The sequence below is a fragment of the Rattus norvegicus genome, chromosome 10 (genome assembly GCF_036323735.1).
Source record: "Rattus norvegicus strain BN/NHsdMcwi chromosome 10, GRCr8, whole genome shotgun sequence".
NCBI classification, from domain to species: Eukaryota; Metazoa; Chordata; class Mammalia; order Rodentia; family Muridae; genus Rattus; species Rattus norvegicus.
The window spans coordinates 13,873,156-13,894,779 of record NC_086028.1 but is presented as its reverse complement, the minus strand read 5'-3'; the positions used below and the strand labels follow the sequence as shown (position 1 = coordinate 13,894,779).

The 21,624-nt window shown below is 47.1% G+C and overlaps 2 protein-coding genes across 15 annotated transcripts in view; one reads left to right on the top strand and one right to left on the bottom strand.

Annotated features, from left to right (window-relative positions):
• Abca3 (ATP binding cassette subfamily A member 3) overlaps window positions 1-7,832 on the bottom strand; it is a 57,339-nt gene extending 49,507 nt beyond the window's left edge. For 3 of the 5 annotated variants that reach the window (XM_063268917.1, XM_006246039.5, XM_039087080.2), the window contains exon 1: window positions 7,534-7,794. The gene's annotated coding sequence lies outside the window, so the exon portion shown is untranslated. Of the gene's footprint in view, window positions 1-7,533 lie in introns of all 5 variants that reach the window. The other 2 variants (XM_039087081.2, NM_001396034.1) reach the window with 2 other exon arrangements.
• Window positions 7,833-8,061: 229 nt separating this feature from the next.
• Abca17 (ATP-binding cassette, subfamily A (ABC1), member 17) overlaps window positions 8,062-21,624 on the top strand; it is a 92,909-nt gene continuing 79,346 nt past the window's right edge. For 3 of the 10 annotated variants that reach the window (XM_008767557.4, XM_039085351.2, XM_008767555.4), the window contains exons 1-3: window positions 8,062-8,890; window positions 14,082-14,168; window positions 15,036-15,297. In XM_008767557.4, the coding sequence (XP_008765779.1) occupies window positions 14,115-14,168; window positions 15,036-15,297 (316 nt within the window). In that variant the 5' untranslated portion in view covers window positions 8,062-8,890; window positions 14,082-14,114. 10 annotated transcript variants of the gene reach the window in all.

Genomic DNA, 21,624 nt, shown 5'->3' with positions numbered 1-21,624 from the left:
TGTTGAGGGTAGTGAGGGGCCTTCAAAGCCAGTGAGTAAAGTGGACAGGGAGTCGGTGTCAGGCCATGTGTTTGTGCCCAGCACTGGTGCATTTCTCTCCGTAAAATCACAGGCCCTGAGAAGAAAGGAACCTAATAAAGCCACGAGTCGGCCTGCTGAGGATGCAGAGAGACTGATGGCCATGGTGATTCACCTAGGGATGTGACACAGAGGTGTCCTAGTGGGTGGGGCTGGCCACTCTCAGTGCCCTTCTTTCAGCATAGGAACTGCTTTGCCCTACTTAAGATGCTCTTAGGAAAGCATCTGATTATCAATCTGGAGAATTCCCAGCATCCAGCCAGGACCAAAGGTCTGTGTGCACGCACTGAACGTACTTAATTAATATTTGCTGACAGAATCTGTGGCTTTTTAGAACACACAAAACCAAGCATTTATTCGTTCAGTGAACATTTGCCAAATGCTTACTGTGACGGATGTAGCACGGTAAGGCTTTACCAATGGACACGACAATGCTCTCAAGCTAAGGCGTTTACAGTCCAGAAATGCTCGGCTCTCTTCTAACTGGTGGACAGTTCAGTAAAGGTTTCCATCGCTTCCAAGAGACACTGTGGCCACGGTAACTCTTACAAAGGAAAGTATTTAACTGGGGCTGGCTTACAGGCTCAGGTCTAGTATCATCATGGGGGAAGCATGTTGACACACAGGCAGACACGGTGCTGGCGAAGGAACCAAGAGTTCTACATTTGGATCAACAGGAGAGTAAGCCCCTAGGCCTCCCTTGAACCTACCCCCAGTGACACACTTCCTCCAACAAGGTCACATGTCCTAATGCTTCCAAATAAAATCCTGGAGCAGACAGGAATTAGCTGTATGTATTCAGAACAGCAAGTAAGACGGGCAGAGGGCTGGCTGACCACAGTGCTCAAGTTGCTCTATCACTGAGGGGTCCCAGTAGGATCATGGAGGGACGTTTGTGAGAAAAACTCTGTTACCCTGAGCACGGACATGATCCTGACAGTAGCAAACAATGAGACAGAGATAAAGGCAGACCCCGAGGTTGACGATGATGACGACAATGATGATGACGACGATGATGATGATGATGACGACGATGATGATGATGACGACAGGGTCTGTCTAGTATGTAACCAATCTGCCCTAGAACTTGCTATGCACACCAGGATAGCCTTAATATCCAGGATAGATCCATATGCCTCTACCTTAGAAGTGCTGGCAGTAAGTCATGTGCCGTTGTGCCTAGCAGACGTAAGGCCCCAAGGCAGAGTTAAAGGATACATTCTATCTGCTAAAGCCTATTCGGCTTACTTCTACTTCTGACTTTGTTCATGACCTTTTCTATCCTGAGGCTATTTAAACACTGGAAAATGTCAAATGCAATGGATTCTGCAGACGAAATACATATAATCAAATAAAAGAGAGACTAAAAGGTACATTGTTAGGGTATGGCCCTTCTGTGAGCCTTACCCATTGTTTCCGAGCAGAACGAACAAGACAGTACATCACAGTGGAGGAACAGTGAGCAATTTTCTTGTACTCTTGAAAAATAAGGAGAAAGCTGCATTTAACACATGGGTGGACTCTGGTTTTCTGGTCATGAGGCGGTGGCTGGGACATCCTGAGAAGAGCCGCAGCATGGGTAGGGCAGCTCTCAGGAGTTTTCTTAAGCATCTTGGGCATGAGGTCTCCATGCTTCAAGATACCTTTTTAAAAAAGTATCATGGACGAGGTTTTTAAAGAGACAGGGCAGGTAAGACAGCCCAGTATGTAAAGGCGCTTGCTGCCAACCCTGGGGAGCTGCTCAAACCCTAGGAACCTGTGGTAGATGGAAAGAACTGACTCTCAGAAGTTGTCCTTTGATTTCCCTATCCAGGCGCATATGCACACTGAAGAAACATAATAAAATGTCTCACAAGAGACTGACCAAAGCTTTGCAAACTTCCCAGTTACCTGGGAAGTGATGACAAGCACCTTTTGTGACACAGAGTTCACAGGCTAGCTCAGAACTTACTGGGCAGTTTAAAAGAGAGAGGGTGAGGGGTTGGGGATTTAGCTCAGTGGTAGAGCACTTGCCTAGCAAGCGCAAGGCCCTGGGTTCGGTCCCCAGCTCCGAAAAAAAGAAAAAGAAAAAAAAAAAAAAAAAAGAGAGAGAGCGGGGGTGTGGATTTCTTTCATGAAATTTCCAAACCTAGAGACCTTTAAAAATTAAACTAACAAATAACTGTGTGAAAATAATGTGTGAAATAGCCTTTAAAAAATAGGGGCCAGAGAGATGATCAGCATTTAGGAACAATGACTGCTCTTGCAAAAGACCAGGTTTGGTTCCCAGCACCCAGGTAGCAGCTCACAATGTTCTATAACACTGGTTCTAGGCGGTCTGATGCCAGTTTCTGGCTTCCATGGGTACCAGGTCTATACATGGTGCACATACATACATACAAACATTTATATGTGTAAAGTAAAAATAAAAATTTTAAAGAGGTATAAACATATTGAGGCTGAGGAGATGTTACTGGGTAAACTGCCTGTTACAGACATAGAAGGACCTCAGTTCAGATCCCTAGCACACATGCAAAACGCTAGCATGAGAGTGTGTCTGTAATCCCAGTGCTAGAGTGGGGGCCAGTGTAGGACAGGGGTACAGAGACAGCCAAATTAATGAGCTACAGGTCCAGTCAAAGGTCCTATCTCAAAAATCCAAGAGCAATAGAAGAGACACCATGGCTGACCTCTGCTCCCCCATGCCGCATTCCCATCATGCACACACACACACACACACACACACACACACACACACCATATATCACACACTACACACACACACACACACCCCAACCACACCCCCATAGCTCTACCACTACACACATATACACACCAACCACACACACACACACACACACACTACACAAACACACTGACCACACCCACACCGTATATCACACACCTATACACACACACAATGACCACACATACGCAACACACCTACACACTATACGCACACACCAACCATACCTCCACAGCCCCACTACCACACACTTACACACACCAACCACACACACACACACACACCCCAACCACACACACACTACACACCACACACACACACACACTACATACACACACCTCAACTACAGCCCCGCACCATATACACGCATACACTACAAACACACCTACACACCCCATACTTACACACCACCAACCACACCCCAAGCTACACCTCCTCACACACTACATACACACACCCCAACCACACCCCCACACCACACACACTACATACACACTACACACACATTACACACACACCCCAACTACACCCCTGTACACCCACATACCCATACACACCACATACATCCACACAAATACAAAGCTAGGGACATACCCTCCTTGAAAAAAACCCTCTCCCTCATCAACTCCCCATCCCCAAACCTGCCCCTTCAAGGAAAAGGTGATGAGGCCTGAGAATTCCAACTTTCAAAGAACCCGTGCCAAAACCAGAATACCAGTGAACACGAATGTCTGAACATAGATGAGCGACAGGCTCTCAGTGTCCCCTAAAGGCTCGTACGTTAAAGGCAGAGTCCCTAGCTTGGCCCTGACAGGAGGTCTCACCACTGGAGCACCTTTGCGAACTCTTGGGATCCAACCACAATGTCTGCAGCTTTCATCTGCTCCATGTTCCTCCTCACCTTACTGTAGGCTTCAAGGCTGTGGGCCAACTGATCATGGGCTGAGACCTTTTAAACGACGAGATAAAAACTGCCTCAAGTCTTTACAACAGGAAGCTGATAGGCACAGCGGCGAGAAGAGCCACAGAATCAACTAACCTGAGCGCACAGGGGCTCACAGAGAGCCTGCATGGGACTGACCCAGGCCCTCCAAACATGTTATAGTTGTGTAGCTTCGCCTTCATGTGGGACCCCTAACAGTAGGAGCAGGGGTTGTCTCTGACTCTGTTGCCTGCCTTTAGATCCCTTTCCCCTAACTGGTCTTTCTTGTCTAGTCTCAGTAGGAGAAGACACACCTAGTCTTACCACAACTTGATATGCCAAGACTGATTGATATCCAAAGATGGCTTCCCCTGTTCTGAAGAGAAAGGGAGGAGGAGTGGATGGTGGGGGCGGGGGGTCGTCAGGTAGGCAAGGGAAAGGACTGGGAGAAGAGAGAGGGGGAACTTTGGTTTGGTGTAAAGTTAATTTTAAAAAAACTGATAAGCACAAGATAGTTAATAATTATATCACACTGCCAGGGATGCTACACAGGTGTCACATATGCAGATCTATGTCCAGAATTTGCGCATTTCCTTTTACCTGCAAACACAAGCCAGCCCAGAGCGTTTGCATGTCGGGTGAATGAGCCCAGACCCAGAAGCACAGATCTGTGCCCACGTAGGCGTGTCCTGTTTACCTGTGCATCCAATGACAGTTGGTTTCTGAAACACACAGACTTAGAAGCAGGTTTCAAATTCTAGGACTTAGGCTTCACGTCAGCGATGTGAGCCTGACTGCGAGGCTTTCGGTTTACGAGGCGTGTTTACGCCATAATTCTTCCTTCTATCAATAATGTTGGAAGATTTTAATCATGTTGACTTTACCTGTCATCTCTTTGTTTGTTTGTTGTTTTAGACAGGGTTTCTCTGGGTAGAACTAGGTAGGGTTTCCTGGAATTCCAGGCTGGCCTCAAATTCAGAGATCCACCTGCTCTGCCTCCTGAAGGCTGCAACCGAAGGCCTGGGTCACCACCACCTGGCCCCACCTCGTGTCTCTTAAAAGGTCCATATTCATCTAGGTTTCTAGATTCACTTGTCAGGATTCATTATCAGACTACACACAGACGCAGACACACACACACACACACACACACACACACACACACACACACACGGGGGGGGTGTGGTGGGCACTCACAAACTCTTTTCTACACAGCAGTGCAGAAGAAAAAGTCTGAGGATGACTTGTTTACACAGTGGCCCTTAAGTGGATCAGGTGATCACAGCCTGCAAACCAGAGCTGCTCTAGAGCCCGAGGAAGCCAGGTCTGAAACAGGGTGATTCGTTCTGCAGGCCCAGGTAGAGAACCGCAGTTTCTGGAACATACGCTCATCCTTGCCTGCTTTACCCAGGGCTGAAAGCAGTGGGTCTCCTTAGAATTGGAAGCTCTTGGTAAGAATAGCAAAGGTATATTTTAGGCCAAAGAAGGGCCCCAAAACAGGCTCTGTGAAAAGAATTCCACAAAATGTACACTGTCGCTTGCTCTCCTGCCTGATTCCCATGCTGCAGCCTCGGTCCCATTCCCTGGACAGACAGCTTTTCTGCTTTGCCAGGCCTGGGAAATGAGGTAATGAATCAGAGGAGTCCCCGGAGAGGTAACCATGGATGTTCTGTAACAAGTTAAGCAACAAGGAGCTCATTACGGCTTCTGCAAAGGTGACCACTGACCTGCTGCTGCCTCCAGGCCTTGTGCTGTTCCAGGCAAATGGCACTGACACAGGAATGGGCCCACAGGCCTTTCTCTCCACAGACTGTGGGCCTCAGCACTTCAATCAGTCGAGAATATCATCTAACATATTGCACTACCGACGAGACCCTAGCCTTGCCCATGTTAGTGCTAGGCCCTCTGTAATGCTGTCTTTAATAAGCAGGAGTTCTTCATTTAACTGCAAAGTAGAGCCTTCTAGGGGGTGATTTCAGATAGAAACTGATGTCTGAGGCCTACCCATGGAGATTGTGGGCCCTGGTCTGGGCACAGGAACATTTCTCTGGGCAATTGTAACGTGCAGTCTCAGTTCAGATCTCCTGCTCCATAAGACGCCTGTGGCATCTATTCTGTGTCCTGTACCACTTAGCTCATCCTTTAATATAAATGAACACATTATACATTTATTTGCGTTGTGGAGGGGGCAGGCTTATGCCATGGTGTGTCTATGGAGGTCAAGGACAACTTACAGGAGCTGGCTCTCTCCTATCACGTGAGTCGTCGGGATCTAACTTGACCTGCCAGGTCTGATGGTTAAGGCCCCTTTACTCGCTGGCCCATTCTGCCAGACCTGTTTCTGTTTTAAGCCACTTTCTTGTGAGTAAATCAGTGCCATTCTAAGGCCTCTAAGAGCAGGGACCATCTAGCGACTCAGAATCCTGCTTGGAGCCTTGCCCATCAGAAGAGTGACGGACATGCCTAAGAGTTCTAGAATGTAGCTCTAGACAGACTTAATATAGCAAAGGAATCTCCTGCCAATCCCCAGAAGCAGGGCAGAAGGAGAAACCATAAACTCCATAAAGGCCAAACTAAGGTCTTAAGTGCACACTAAGTCAAAATAGTTTCTCTGTGACAGCCTGGTCAATATAACATGAAAAGTTAGTGGCTTGTTAAAAAGAACTCCAGCTCCATGTCATGCTGTTCTGCCGGCATGGTGGGATGCCACCTAAAAGGAGGATGTTATCTGTCTGCAAGGGCTCAATTCAAACCAATGTGAGTGAGGGGGACTCCCATGGCACCCGTTTATTTTGTTTGTTTGGGTTTTTTTTTAAACCAATTTTTCCTCTCCCCACCCCCCTCTCTCACTTCCCATGAGGTAAGCTTTCTAAAATGGTTTCGGTCTTTTCAAGCTTACTAACGGCAACAACAAAACTTTGTGAACGAAATTAAGGCTGCTTAGGAGACAAGGGTGGAATTCGTTTCCTTAAACCTTGCTTGGGTCTCCACAAAGCCACTCATTCTGAGAGCATTGCGTGCCCCTGATGTGCAAACACCAAGTTCCTATTTATGATACAAGAACCATTCAGGCCTGAAGGCAAAGGGACAGATATCCTTTAAGACAAGGCTCAAATGGGCCACACACAGGGAAACCTCAGGCATGAAGCACCAAGAACACCTGCCCTAGACACAGGCTCGGGTTCTAACCCCCAGGGCCTGGCCAAAGTTCGTTCAGAGCATCTGCACCCAACACCCGACATCAAGACACCTGACCCTGGGCACAGTGGCTGCCGAACCGTAGCACCGGTGGTTCCCCCTTCCCAGTCCGGTCCTACATACTGAGGGCTTCGCTAACTTCAACCCCTAGCAAATCACCCCTTGAACCCCATGCTAAAGTTCGTGAAAATGAAGATGGTGAAGCTCGAAGGACTGGGAGGAATTCCAACCAGGACCAGCACTGGCTGGTTGAGCCGGGAGCACTCCGCCGGCCTGCTGTGTCGCAGCCCGCAAAGCGCCTGAGGGCGGCGGCTGTCTGTCCACCTGCCGGGCCCGCACAATAGACCGCACGACCCAGCCGTCTGTTCAGTTCCCGCACGCTCAGCGACCCGCTATGGCGGGGACACACCCAGCACCGAGGACGCCGCAACAGCAACACCTGAGGCAACACGAAGGGATAGTCCGGGAGCCAGCAGGTCCCGGCGGTAGGCAGGGGCTCGGAGGCCCCAGGTTGGGGCGCTGCCCGCTGGCAGAGTGGAGACTCGGGCAAGGACGGGAAATCTCAGAGCCCTGAGCTAGCGCGCGAGTGACAAGTCCTAGTGACACTCACCGACCCTCAGCGCCAGGCTGGCGGCGGTCGGCGCAGCTCTCTCGCCAGGTTCCCTCCCTTAGATTCCCGGTTCTGCTCCAGCCTCGCAGGGGCCGCTGCGGCCGAAGCTGGCAGCTGAGGCCGCCGGGCAGAGAGGAGGCGCCTGCCACAGGCGCGGGTGGAAGAACGCACCAGGAAGCTCCGGCTCCTGGAGGGGGCGCGTCGGATCGCGCGTGCGCACTGGGTCGCCCCTGCAGGTGCCCCGGGTTTGCTCCCGGCCGGCTCGGCCTCGCCTAGGCTCCGGATTCAGCGCCTGCGCAGTGCCCGGCACATGTCGCCCAGCTCCGACAGAGGGCGCTCCACGTCCCGCGCGCACCCCTCCCAGTTCAACATTCCGGATCGTGCGTCTGCGCAGTACTCCACGCAGGTCGCACCTCCCGTGGGCGCGCGCGCGGGCTGGGCGGGGTGGTGTGGGGCTGCTTTGAGCGTGCGTGATGGGCTGCCCCTGCGGGTTTTCTCCGCACGCACGCCCGCCGCTCATCATGCAGCACGCCCTTGTCGGCGTCCAGCAGGCAGTAGTCGTTTGGCTGGGGTTCTGAGCCCCGGGGCCGCTGACCTGTAGCTAAGCTCTGGACAAACGTGTTTCAAAGCAGTTGAGACTGTAAAATCAAGAATTTCACTCTCGCAGCGGGATTTACTATTTCAAGTTCCTCTTTCTCCTCAGGGCCCACTTCCCATCTCACTCCTGTCACCAAGAGAAGGTGCTACTTTCTGCTCTCGCCTCTGCAGGAGGAACCCAAGCCCTTAGTGAGATTAGGTCTAGGAACCTTTCAGGGGCTACAGCCCGCAGCGAGTAAAGTGAGAGTCACGATCCAGCCCAGCTGCACCACTAGGAGGATACAGTCGCGGCGGGAGTGGGAGAGGGCTATCTGGGATCTGGGTCCCCTCAGGCAGAAGGCAGGGCGTCGGGGTCCCTCTCTCCAGGAGACTGGGGGCGATAGAGTCCCTTCAGACTGGGGCGTTGGCATCTCTTCAGGCAGTAGACTGGCATGGAGGCACTCTCAAGCGAAAGGTGGGAGGGGGTTGTGGTTCCTTCAGACAGTAGGGTGCGAGCATCCGCGTGCCCTCGGACAATCCTCGACTCAGGCAGGAGGGAATCGCAGTGGAATCACAGGTTCCTGAAGCCTGTGCAGCCGCGCGACCCGCCCGGGAGAAGCCGGTCACCGGGTTGAGCGTGACTGTGTCACGGGGCCAACAGTCGTCGCGGGCGATTCAGCGGGTCTCTGAATGCCCGTGGCCACCGACTAGGTGCGGGCGGTGAGTGAGTCGCAACCCTACCCGGTTTTCGGGCTGCGGACCAGACCGGCTGAGCTTTAAGGTAACGCCGGATCGCGACTTCCAAATCGATGCCAGTTATATGTGGTCATAACCTCTCGCTCTCTAGGGTCCAGTATGGCTAACCCAGAAGATGGGCTACCTGAGGAAAGAGCCCTTGCCTGGCACATGGTCAGCTCCCTGGGGTCCTAGAACACCGCCCAGAAACAGCTCTAGTCAAGTTGGCTGAATAAAGGAGTCACAAAGACCTGGCTTCAGGTCTTGAGTCCTTCATTAGTGTATTCAAGTTGTTTTACTTTCCGGAATCTTGATTTCTTATTCCTAAGATTGAAATGGTAGTAATAGCAAATTCGTAGCTTGCTGTTCCCTCCCAACCACCGTTTTTTTTTTTTTTCAAAGTGAAATGAGAAAAATGCATGTTTAAGTGATTATTATCATGCTTGGCACTTAAATGGCAGCACATGCACGTCAGTAACAAGCACGCAGAGGTGTGTGTTGGCGGGAGGGTGGTGTGGGTCACGGGGGGAGGCAGTTAAAGCAAGGTTGGGATTTGGGTTATTACTGTGCTATAAACATCTCCAAAAGACTTGGTCCTAAAGACTTTCTCTTCATCTTTCTTCCAAACCAAAATGCCTTTTCCGTTTCTACAGCCAGAAAGTGTGCAGATCTGGCTGTACGTTAAACTTAATCGCTTTTCTTTCAAAACAGTTGACCGGAGCTTGCAAACCTAATCCTAGTTCTGCAAAAACTAAATCTAGGAACAGAACCGGGTGACTTAGAATTCCTTTAAGTAAAGATGAGACTGGGTGTACTGAATCTAACAGTGTCTTGTGTTAAATTCTCATTTTGTTGTGTATTGAAGATGAAACTCGAAACGCAAGTATTAAAAAAACACCCATCTAACAGAATTCAGAGTCCTCAACAATGTATTGTTAGAACTGGAGATATTGTCATTTGAAACCAAACCCAATCCCACGGAATGTGTATCCATCCATTGACTGTGTCGGGGAATTATTTAGGCTTGTCCTATTAAATAGCCAAGTAGTACAGAAACTGTAGCAACATCGCCATAGGCTGTGCTTGTGCGGATTATGATATATCTTTTCAAATCACGAAATATCTTGCTTCAAATGTAATTTGCATAGCTTTTAATCGATAAGAAATTTTAGAGGTAATTCAGATAAATGACTTGGTATATTCCCAAATTTAAAACTTAACAAGTATTATATGAATATATTCTTGTTCAAATTTTAAAACGAAAAGCCAGTTTTTTTTATAATTACTATCCTCTTTCTGTGCCATTTGTTCAGTAAATATTCTCTCTCTCTCTAATTTTCTACCTATGTAAATATATAGATTTGTTTATAGATGTCTAAAGATGTAAATTTGACACATGACATTTGCATCTCTCTCTTGTGCTTGGGAAATTCTCCACTGAGTGTATCTTGCTTTAAAGTAGATTCTTTTCTTTTTTTGGGGGGGGGGGCAGGAGGCAGGGGTTACGTGAGGTCAAACTATATAGCTCAGGCTGGCTTCAAACTCATGATCTTGAGTGTGTGTGTGTGTGTGTGTGTGTGTGTGTGTTATTTCCCATATATAAAAATGAAAATGTATTCATTTCTTTTTCATGTGAGATATATATATATATATATATATATATATATATATATTTGAAACTGTCTTACTATACAACTTAGGCTGGACTGAAAATCACTGTGCAGTCCAGGCTGGCCTCAGACTTTCAGTTCTCTTTCTTGCCTGTGGAATATGGGTCACTAAGGCTGGTCTCATTCCTCACTCCCTTTTATTTTTTTGACACGAGTCTCACTATGTAGCTCTGGTTGGCCTGGAACTCTCTATGTTGACCAGGCTGGCTTCAAACTCACAGAGATCCATCTGCCTCTGCCTCCCAATTGCTGGGATTCAGTGTGTGTACCATTCCTGCACCCTTTGGTCTCACGTAGCCCAGGCTGGTCTCAAACTCACTATACTGGAGGACTGATTACCTTGAACCTCTGATCCTCCTACCTGTGCCTTTGAGTACTGGGAAGAGTGTTGAATTTTGTCAGTTACCTTTCCTACATCCTTTGAGATAATCATGCGAGACGTTTGTTGCTGTTATCGTTCTATTGTGTGTGTGTTGATATTGTGTTGGTTGATTTTCTCATGTTATACCACCTTCCAAGTCCTAGGATAAATCTCCCTTGGTTGTGGTATGTGATCATCTTGACATATTCTATCGCTTGAATGGTGTGATTTGTCTCCCAAGGTGTCTTGAGTTGATAGTACCTTTAAAAGATGAGGCCTTGGGTTGGGGATTTAGCTCAGTGGTTGCCTAGCAAGCGTAAGGCCCCGGGTTCAGTCCCCAGCTCCGAAAAAAAGAAAAAAAAAAAAAAAGATGAGGCCTTGTGATAAATCCTTTCCGGTCATTGGGAGATTCTTGGGAGAGAGAACACATTCTGTTGTTAAGTCTCTCCATAATCTTGTGGTTTTCTACCCAGCCTCTTTGTTCCTCGAAACAACGGCTCTGAGACATCTTATCTATGAATAAATGCCTAGGCCAATAAGCCAGGGCCTGTCCCCCGAGTCGCTCATAACTCAACTATTCCTTTATTCTATTCTAAGTCTTGCCAAGTGACTGGTTACAAGGTCCTCAGCCTCATGCAAACGACTTCCTGTATGTCTGTTCAAGTCTTCCTTTGCCTGTCCCTGTCTCTGTCTGTCTGTCTGTCTGTCTGTCTGTCTCTCGCTCTCTCTCTCTCTCTCTCTCTCTCTCTCTCTCTCTCTCTCTCTGCCAGATCTTCTCCCACCTTCTGATCCTGCCTCAGCTCATTGGCTACCCAGCATTTTACAGACAGGGGAATGCTTTCACACAGCGCACAAGAGATTCTGTCTGCACAGTTCTTGTGGGACCTCAGTTCACAGCCACACTTTGGCATCCTGCCTTAGGATACAGGTTCCGTGTGTTTTCGTATTGCGGTACAAGCCTGCATGCGTTGATGAAACCACAAGGACCACGGCCAGAGCTTGGTGCTTCGTGGGCTTTCAGCCTACAAGGTTATAAACCTCTTTTTTTTTTTTCATAAATACTTATTTTCACATATTTCATTACAGTAAGACAAAACCATTATGATGATTTGAAGGATTTTTTTGTTTGTCTTTTTTTTTTTTTTTTTTTTTTTGAGACAGGGTTTCTCCGTGTATTCCTGGCTGTCCTGTAACTTACTCTGTAGACCCAGAGATCTGCCTGCCTCTGCCTCCTGAGTGCTGAGATTAAAGGCCTGTGCCACCACCACCCACCTGTTTTTGGGTCGTTTGTTTATTTTTAATGTAGGTATAGTTGGTTTTGGCGGCATCTCCTAAGTACTAAATCTTATTTTCCTTGTTTTTTAATACATATTTTATTATTTATTTATCTATCTGGCTGGTTCTTTCTCACCCTGTCCCTCTGTGGTGTGTGTGTGTGTGTGTGTGTGTGTGTGTGTGTGTGTGTCTCACCCTCTCCCTCTGTGGTGTGGTGTATATGCGTGTGTATGTGCGTGTGTGTGTGTGTGTGTGTGTGTGTGTGTGTCTCACCCTTTCCCTCTGTGGTGTGTGTGGTGTGTGGTGTATATGCGTGTGTATATGTGTGTGTGTGTGTGTGTGTGTGTGTGTGCACACGTACATGCATGTTTGTTTGAGTACCTGCGGAGGCAGAAGAGCATGTCAGACCTTCTAGAGCTGTGGTTGCGGGCAGTTGTCAGCTGCTGCATGTGGATGTTGGGAACTGAACTCGGGTCCTCTGGAAAGCAGGATGGACTCTTAATGCTAAGCCAACCCACCAGTCCACGCATCTTATTTTTTAAGGCAGGGTCTATTGCTGACCCAATTGGAGAAATGCCCCAATTCTCATATTTTCCATTATATCTGTCTGCCTCGGCTCAGCTGACAGATACAGGATGACAGGCATGTGCTGCCATGCCTGACTTTTACATTGAGGACCGAACTCGGTTCCTGCAAGCATTTTGTGCAGCAAATTCTTACCCACTGAGCCATTTCTTGAGCCATCTCCCCAGTCCTGAAATAAAGGACATTTCTTTGCTTAAATATGCTAAGAAGAAAAGTAAACATGAAAAGCAGATATAGGATGTTTTAAAAGATCGAAGTTTTATTTAGGATGGTCAATTAAAAACCTTATTGAGAAAGTAACTTTCTGAATAAATATCCAAAAATAATAATAATAATTGTAGAGCTGTCCAGAACGATCATGTAACACAGAGGAACTTGGCAGAAAGAAATCCAGTTCGTGCAGCACTGTGTGTTTATTGGGTTTTGGAACAGGCCTGTGATATAGGCAGGAACAGTCAAGGAGATGGCTGAAGGATGGTAACATGGACAGAAACTGTAGTAGAACTGTGTAGGCCATCGGAAGGCAAGGCTTTTTCGTGGAGAGAGATGAGAGCCGTTAAGAGTTTGTGGTGGAAGAGTCAGGGTGATCTGACTTGAATTTTGTGGTTCTTATCCTTGCATAGAGAATGAGTTGCAAAATGGCGAGATCAGATACCGCTTTGTACCGCCAGGGCTGCTGCCAAAAGTCAGGCAGGGTGAGGGTGATAAGAATCAAGGGTGCGAAAGGCGTCAACTTTGGAAATGTCTCAAAGACTGGACAAATAGGTTTGGGACAATAGGCTTCAAAAGAGAAGGCCATAATAACCTTTAACTTGAAGCTCGGAGCTGACACAAGCTGAGGTGAAGGGGAGACAGTGGGGTGATTTGTTTAGGAGGGTCATGAATAGGCCAGGGCAGTTTTGAGATAAAACACAGTGGGGGTGGGGACAGACACCCTGAAGCTGAATCTTTGGGGAAAGAGCTTGAGTCAAAGTCCAAGCTGGAGAAAAGAAGGTAGAAAGTCGGAACGTGAGGTCACCTGTGGAGTGACTGTGAAGGATCCACCCAACAGACCTAGAAGGAACAATAGGAGAGAAGGAAAGTAATTTGACAGCGTTCCAAAAGGTCACAAGAAGAAAGTTAATAAAGTGTGAAAAGAATTTCTTTTTTAAATTTGTGTTTTTCGAGGCAGGGTCTTGCTCTGTGGCTTGTGCTGTCCTGGAACTCACTCCGTAGACCAGGCTGGCCTCCGAACTCACAGAGATCCACCTGCCTCTGCCTCCCAAGTGCTGGGATTAATGGTGTGTGTCACTGAGTCTAGCTGGAAGAACCCTTCTTAACATTTTCTCAGTTTGTTTCCTGACTAGTGTCGAGCCTCTTCTTCAACTGGGAAAAGAAAAATGGCCCCGTTCAAGAAGTTAAAACTTCTTCTCTGGAAGAACTTCGTCTTAAAGGTAAGGAAATGCTTACCTGCGGGGAAGATGTAGGTCCTCGGGAATAGCTGCTTTTTTAAGTTAAATGAGTTTCGGTCTTAGTTTCTCTTCCTGTTGCTGTGACAAGACACCCAAGACAAAAGTCACGTAAGGGAGGGAGAGTTTGTTCTGGCAGAGTTTAGAGGTAGAGGTATTGTGTTGGGACGGTGATTGTGGGAGGAGCTTGAACCGGCCGATCCTGTCACACCCACGGTCAGGAAGCAAAGGACAGTGAATTCGTACTGTTCAGTCCCCCTTTCCCATTTACACAGTCTGAGATCCTACCTAGGAAACAGCTCTGCTCACAGTATGCAAATCTTCTCACCTCAGTTAACAGAAGGCAGTCCCCACAGGCACCCAGAGGCCTGTCTCCCAAGTGATTTTAGGCTCTGTCCGGTTGACATCACAGTCACTAATAGTGAGTTGAAGAACAACGATGAACTTCCTTTGTAAAAACTGCTCCCTCACAAAGTAACTCCGTTAACTCCCATTGTTAAATGCAACCCCTGTTGTTGCGTTCTAAGCACTGATGGTGTGGAAGAGCTGAGTGGGGATGCTTGCTCTCATTCTGTCCTTTTCTCTTTTCCGGGTTTCGTGTAGGGAAGCAAGAGGAAAGGAAATGGGGCATTTGTTTTTTTGAGGTGGGGGTCTCCTATGTCAAAGGATGGGCTGGAATTTCCTAAGTAGCCAAGGATGACCTTGAATTTCTGATCTTTCTGCCTTCCAACCTCTTGGTTTATTCAACACTAGGGATAGTGCTTACTGAGAAGGTCTCTCTGGCCCTGGGGTAGACATTTTACACTTGGGTTTTTGTCTGCGGTTAACACACAGCTGCTGTTTCTGGTTTAGAAGCGGAAGACTCTGGTAACTGTCCTGGAAACGTTGATGCCAGTACTGTTTTCTGCAATTGTATTGTATCTTCGTTTGAATAGTATGCCAAGAAACAAGGCAAACACCAACTACCCGGCAGTCGATGTCAGCTTACTGCCAGTATATTTCCACAACTACCCTCTGAAAAGTAAATTTCAGTTGGTTTATATCCCTTCCAAGAGCGAAACCTTGAAAGCCGTTACTGAAGTGGTGGAGCAAACCTTCGCCGTTGACTTTGAAGGTCAGATATAAGATGGGGTGGAGAGGGCATTTCCATCTTTTGTGTGTGTGTGTGTGTGTGTGTGTGTGTGTGTGTGTGTGTGTGTGTCTCCATAACATGTCTTATTGCAAGAACCAAAAAAAAAAATGTTAAATGCTATTTATATTTAACTCACTCTCAGGACACTACTATTTTCTATTAGTCAGTAGCTCTGGTTGGCTAACTTTTTTTCTTTTCTTTTTTTTTTTTTTTCGGAGCTGGGGACCGAAACCAGGGCCTTGTGCTTGCTAGGCAAGCGCTCTACCACTGAGCTAAATCCCCAACCCCTTTTTTTCTTTTTTTAAAGATTAACTTATTTTATTTATGAGTACACTGTAGCTGTCCTCAGCACCAGAAGAGGACATCAGATCCCATTACAGATGGTTGTGAGCCACCATGTGGTTGGGATTTGAACTCGGGACCTCTGGGAGAGCAGTCAGTGCTCTTAACCACTGAGCCATCTCTCCACTGATTGGCTAATTCTTACACGTATTAGTTAAGGTTAGAATTTCTCTTTTTCTTTTTTAAGATTTATTTATTATATTTATTATATAGAAGTACACACTGTCGCTGTCTTCAGACACCAGAAGAGGGCATCAGATCTCCTTACAGATGGTTGTGAACCACCATGTGGTTGCTGGGATTTGAACTCAGGACCTCTGGAAGAGCAGTCAGTGCTCTTAACCGCTGAACCATCTCTCCAGCCCCCTAGTTAGGGTTTCTCTTGCTGTGATGAGATACCATTACCAAAAAGCAGGTTGGGGAGGAAAGGGTTCATTGGCCTTACACTTCCAAATCGTAGTCCACCACTGGGGCGGTTGGGACAGGAAGTCAAGCAGGACTGGAACTTGAAGGAGGAGCTGATGCAGAGCTCATGGTCGGGTGCTACTTACTGGCTTGCTCAGCCTTTTTTCCTATAGAATCTACTGACTGCCAACCCAGGGATGGCACCACCCACCATGGGCTGAGCCCTCTCCCACTGATAACTAATTGACGAAACGCCTTATAGCTATATCTCATGGAGGCATTTTCTCAACTGAAGCTCCTTCCTCTCTGATGACTTGTGTCAAGTTGACACACAAAACCAGCCAATACACTGCACAGCTCTAACTAATGTACAATTGAAAGCACTCACAGATTCTAGCAGGTTTCTCTGCTTCTCTCCAGACAGAGGCAGAAAGGCACTCGAAAGGCTGCTGGTGTTTGCCATCCCCTGCTCACACCCTTCTATGGCTTCCAACGCACAGAGTCTCTCAACCTATGTCCTGCTTTCCTCTCTAGCTTTTCCCTTGCTTTCTTCAGAATCTTCTTCATGTGGATCGCTTTGCACCAGCCATCGCTGTGCCAGTCTCTCTGGGTTTTAGGGAGGCAGTTAAGTAAGCAGCTTTCTGTTTCTCTCCGCTGCCTTGTTATTTTCACAAGCGTCTGAATGGCATCCTTACAGTTTTCTGTGCCTCGTGTGCCTTTCCTCACTTCTCTTCCATCTTCAGAAGGGCGAGGACCATGTCTGGTTTGGTCGTCACCATGTCCCTAATAGAACTATGTAGTAGGTGGCCCAGTAACTAGTTATTGAATATGGCAGTTTGACCAAACGAATAGAAATTTTCCAAATGTGGAGTTCGCCCAAGAGGTTTTCCAAAATTACTGTGATTGTTATATACGCTATTGCAAAGCTCTTCTAATGAGATATAGAATACAAGTTTTTTAAAAAAAAAAAAAGGTTGTATAACTCCCAGCTCTATTGCCATTCAATGTGGACAGTTCTTTTTTGTTTCTGTTATTGAAAATAATTTTTTAAGATTTATTTATTTTATGTATATAAGTACACTGTAGCTGTCCTCAGACACACCAGAAGAGGGCATCCGATCTCATTACAGATGGTTGTGAGCCACCGTGTGGTTGCTGGGAATTGAACTCAGGACCTCTAGAAGAGCAGTCAGTGCTCCTAACCGCTGAGCCATCTCTCCAGCCCGAAAATAATTTTTTTTTAACTCTCACATAATTTATCCTAATTATGGTTTCCCTCCCTCTTCTTCTCCCAGTTCCTCCCCACTTCCCTTCCATATGGATCCACCCCCTCTCTGTCTCTCCTTAGAAAACAACCAAGCTTCTATAATAATATAATATAATATAATATAATATAATATAATATGATAAAACAAAAGCTAACACCTAGAAATAGTATCAAACAAACAGAAAGAAAGAGCCCAAGAAAGTACTCAAGAAACTGATATAGATGAGACCCAAATGCTTGCACACTCTGGAATCCTATAAAAACACTAAACTGGAAGTCTAAGCAAGGACCTAATGGTAAAGAGAGAGAGAAAAATAAACCGTATATAAATAAAATAAAATAAAAATAACACAACTTAAAAAAGCCAAAAAGAGCCATGATGCGACCTTATGAAACAAGGACCCTTTAAAGATGCTACTGGGTTTGTTTCCTGTCAGCCATCTTCTGCTGGGCACGTGGCCTACCCTTGAGAGTAGTTTGTTTCCCCAAGTGAGATGCCCTTGGAGAAAATTAAATTTTGCATTTGGAAGTGGTTACCAATTGGAGATAGCTTCCGGGTTAAAGATGGGGGCATGGGTCCACTTCTCCTTTCAGCACTGGGGCAGGCAGCATCGGTGCAGACCCATGTAGGCTCTGCACAAGCTGCCTCCATCCCTGTGAGCTCATACGCGTGTCTATCCTGTTGACTTAGAGGGCCTTGTTCTCTTGGTGCCCTCCGTCCTCCGGCTCTTCTACTCTTTATGCCTTCTCTTCCTCAAGGTTCCCTGGGCCCCGAGGGGAGGGAATGATGGAAACATCTGTTTAGGACTGAGGGTTCCGAGGTCTCTCACTCTCTGCATGGTATGGCTGTGGGTCTCTGTATTTGTTCCATTCTGCTTCAGGAAGACGCTTTACTGATGATGGCCAAGCAATGCATTAACCTATGAGTATAGCAGAATATCACTAGGAGTGGTTTTATTGCTAATTCTTTTAGTAGAATGGTAGTATTTGGTTTACCCCAGGTCCCTGGGCTCTCTGGTCCCAGGTTCTCGGTCCTCCGAGCAGTGTCGATTACAGGTTCCACCCCTGGCGTGAATCTTAAGTTAAGTCAGATACCAATCGGCCACTTCCACAAGCCTTAGGCCACCATTGACTACAGTAGCACATCTTGCCGTCAGGACACCATTCTAGGTCAAGGGTTTTGTGGCTCAGCTCTTGCTTACATGGCTTCTTCAGTATCACGCAGAGCGCCTTCCTATACCAAAGACACCAGCATGTAGGGGTGAAGGATCTATTTAGGCGCCAGCTTGACCTCTCCATGTTCAGCGAGCATAGGTATTGTGTTCAGCAGTAGAACTCTGTGGTCAGTTTGTGGAGAGCAACCTATCGTCTTAGCAACAGCCTGGGTTTTTTTGGGGGGTTCCCATGGGACCTCTTTGACCAACAACTCAATTAGATGTAATTCATTTCCAGTATGGTAAGCTTTCTTTAGTAACAAGAGGCGGCTAGTTGGGGCTCTGTCTCTCCCCTTATTTGGCGATGTCATTTCGATCACCTTTGTGTATACATATACTCTAGGAAGATTCTCTGTAGTAGTTTTCCATTGTACCCCTCAATGCTCCTAAGTTTTTTGTCTCTCTTCCAAGTCCCCCTTAACCCCCTCTACCCTTCCCCTCCCCCACTCAATTCTTCCTCTTCCAGTCCCACTCCCCTCCCATCCATAAGATCTGTTCTATCTCCCTTTCCTAGGGAGATCTGTCTGTCCCCCTAGTCCCTCACTCTATACCTAAGCTCTGTGGCTTTACGGATTGTAATTCGGTTATCATGACTTAACAGCTAATATCCACATGTAAGGGAATCCATATCAAATTTATCTCTCTGGATCTGGGTTACCTCACTCAGGATGATTTTTTTCCTAGTTCCATTTATTTATCTATAAATGTCATGATTTTATTTTATTTTTTGAAAAAAGCTGAGTAATATTCCATTTTCTTTATCCATTCATCTGTTGAGGGACATCTAGGTTGTTTCCAGTTTCTGGCTATTATGAATAGAGCAGCAACGTATGGTTGAGCTAGTGTCTCTGTGGTAGGACGGAGGTATGTGTAGGACCCATGGGTGATATATCCCAGAGGTGATATAGCTGAGTCTCGAGGTCGATTCGTTCCCATCTTCCTTAGGAACGAGTGCCTCACTGATTTTCATAGTGGCTGTACAAGTGTTCCCCTTTCTCCACAGCTGTTACTCGTCTTATTGATCTCGGCTACTCTGAAGTCCCTAAGAAGTTTGCATTTGCGTTTTTCTGATGATTAAGGATATTGAACATTTCTGTAAGTGTTTCTCAGGCATTTGAGATTCCTCTATTAAGAATTTGCTGTTTACATCTGTTTTCTTTTAAATTGGGTTGTTCTCTTTTTTTTTTTTTTAACTTTCTATTGATTCTTTGTGAGTTTCCCATCATGCACCCCAGTCCTGCTCATCTCCACTTCCCCTCATAAGCCCCTTGTAACCTTCCTCCGCAGAATAAAACACACTCACACAAACAACAAAACAAGCACAGAAAACACCTCAGTGGAAGCCGCAGTGTGTCACAGTGTGTCCCACAGTCTATCCCTCTGTCCACACACCTTCACCTGCAGTGAGTCACTGATCTGGTTCGAGATCTCTGACTTCTGAGACACCATCAGTATTAGATCCTCATCAGGACTCCTCCTGGTTATCTTGTTGTTGCCCTGTGTCATGGAGACCCTGCACCTTTCATACATCCCAACTATTCGCAGGTGATATAGATTTTGGGTGGGCCAACTCAGAGTCTTAGATCTAGGCCTGGGTGGTGGCTGATCTGGTCAGCACACTGGCTCTCCCTTATCTGCACCACAAGACAAACTCTCCAGCTCTGCTCTGGCTAGGCCGACCCTGGCAAGAGACGGGGTCAGCTCTCCTGCTCTCATGCCCTAGGGGCCAGTTCACCTGCACTTCCCCCACCAGGGCCAGCTCTACTGTGCTGACCAAGTGAGGTGCAGGGTCCCCTCAGATGGTGAGGGTTGAGGAGACAGAGGGCATCTCTAAACACCCGCGCCCCCCCCCCACCTCTACCCCCATCTCCACCTCACTGCAGAGGAGTTGCTCCCTTGGGGCTGGCTCACCCTCACCACCCCTTCCCTCCATCTTCCATGCCTGAGAGCCTTCTATCTCTTTTTTTTTCTTTTTTTTCCGGAGCTGGGGACCGAACCCAGGGCCTTGCGCTTGCTAGGCAAGCGCTCTACCACTGAGCTAAATCCCCAGCCCCGAGCCTTCTATCTCTTGATTGCCTCTAAGATTCCTGTTTTAGTTCCTGGGTTGGGTTTTCTTTATTGGTTCTATTTTCACTTTCAGGCCTTGCCCTGTCTTATGTCTTATCTATTTCTTCCACTGACGTTTGTGTTTTCAAAGATTGTATTTAGGTATTATTCATTTCCTCTTTGAGGACCTCTATCATCTTCATAAGGACTATTTTAAGGTCTTTGTCTTGTCCCTCAGCTAGGCTGCCATTCTCAGGACCTACTATGGTGGGTAGGGTTGCTGGACTCTAGTGGACTTGTACTGTCCTGCCTGTCACTAGGGTTTTCACACTGGCATCAAGGCATCTGGATTTGGGATGATTGGAATTCTAGTTGCTAGTTGTTATCTGATCTTAACTTTGTTCAGCGAACGCTTCGCTCCTTGGTCTCTGTTGCCTTTTCTGGGTTTCAGGAGGGTGTGGTGGGTGGGTGTTGTCTGTTAGGGAGCTCTTCTGGGATCCTGGTAGTTGTGCCCACTGTGGGTTCTGGGTAAAATGTGTTTCTAGTTATTGGAAGCTGGCACTTAGAAGAAGTGTGTGTGTAGGAGGGCACTAAGAGGGTCCACAGGAAGGAGGAAAGCAGGGAGTTCTACTAGGGTCTGGTTAGTCCCCTGGGAATGGAGGCAGAGAGCAAGGAGAGGCCACAACGGGTAGTCTGTTACAGAGCTGGGGATGAGACTGGGGGACTGGATTTGGAGGAGAGGACAGTGAAGATCTGAGGTTGGCCTACCTGCTTCACTAGACAGAGGACAGTTCTTACATTTTTTGAGAAGCATTGCTCTGGAAATGTTGTTTCTTGTTTCCCAGTAACTAAAATACTATTCTAATTCAATTCATTCCTTAATATGACATTGTGAAATGAAAACAACTCTTCTTTGGGGAAGTCGGTTGGTTAAGACAATGGTAAGGAACAAGCCATTTGCAGTAGCAGGGAGTGCCTCCAGGAGCAAGGGGCTCTGCAGGCAGGAGGAGAGCAGAAGGGCCCAGAGTCAGCAAG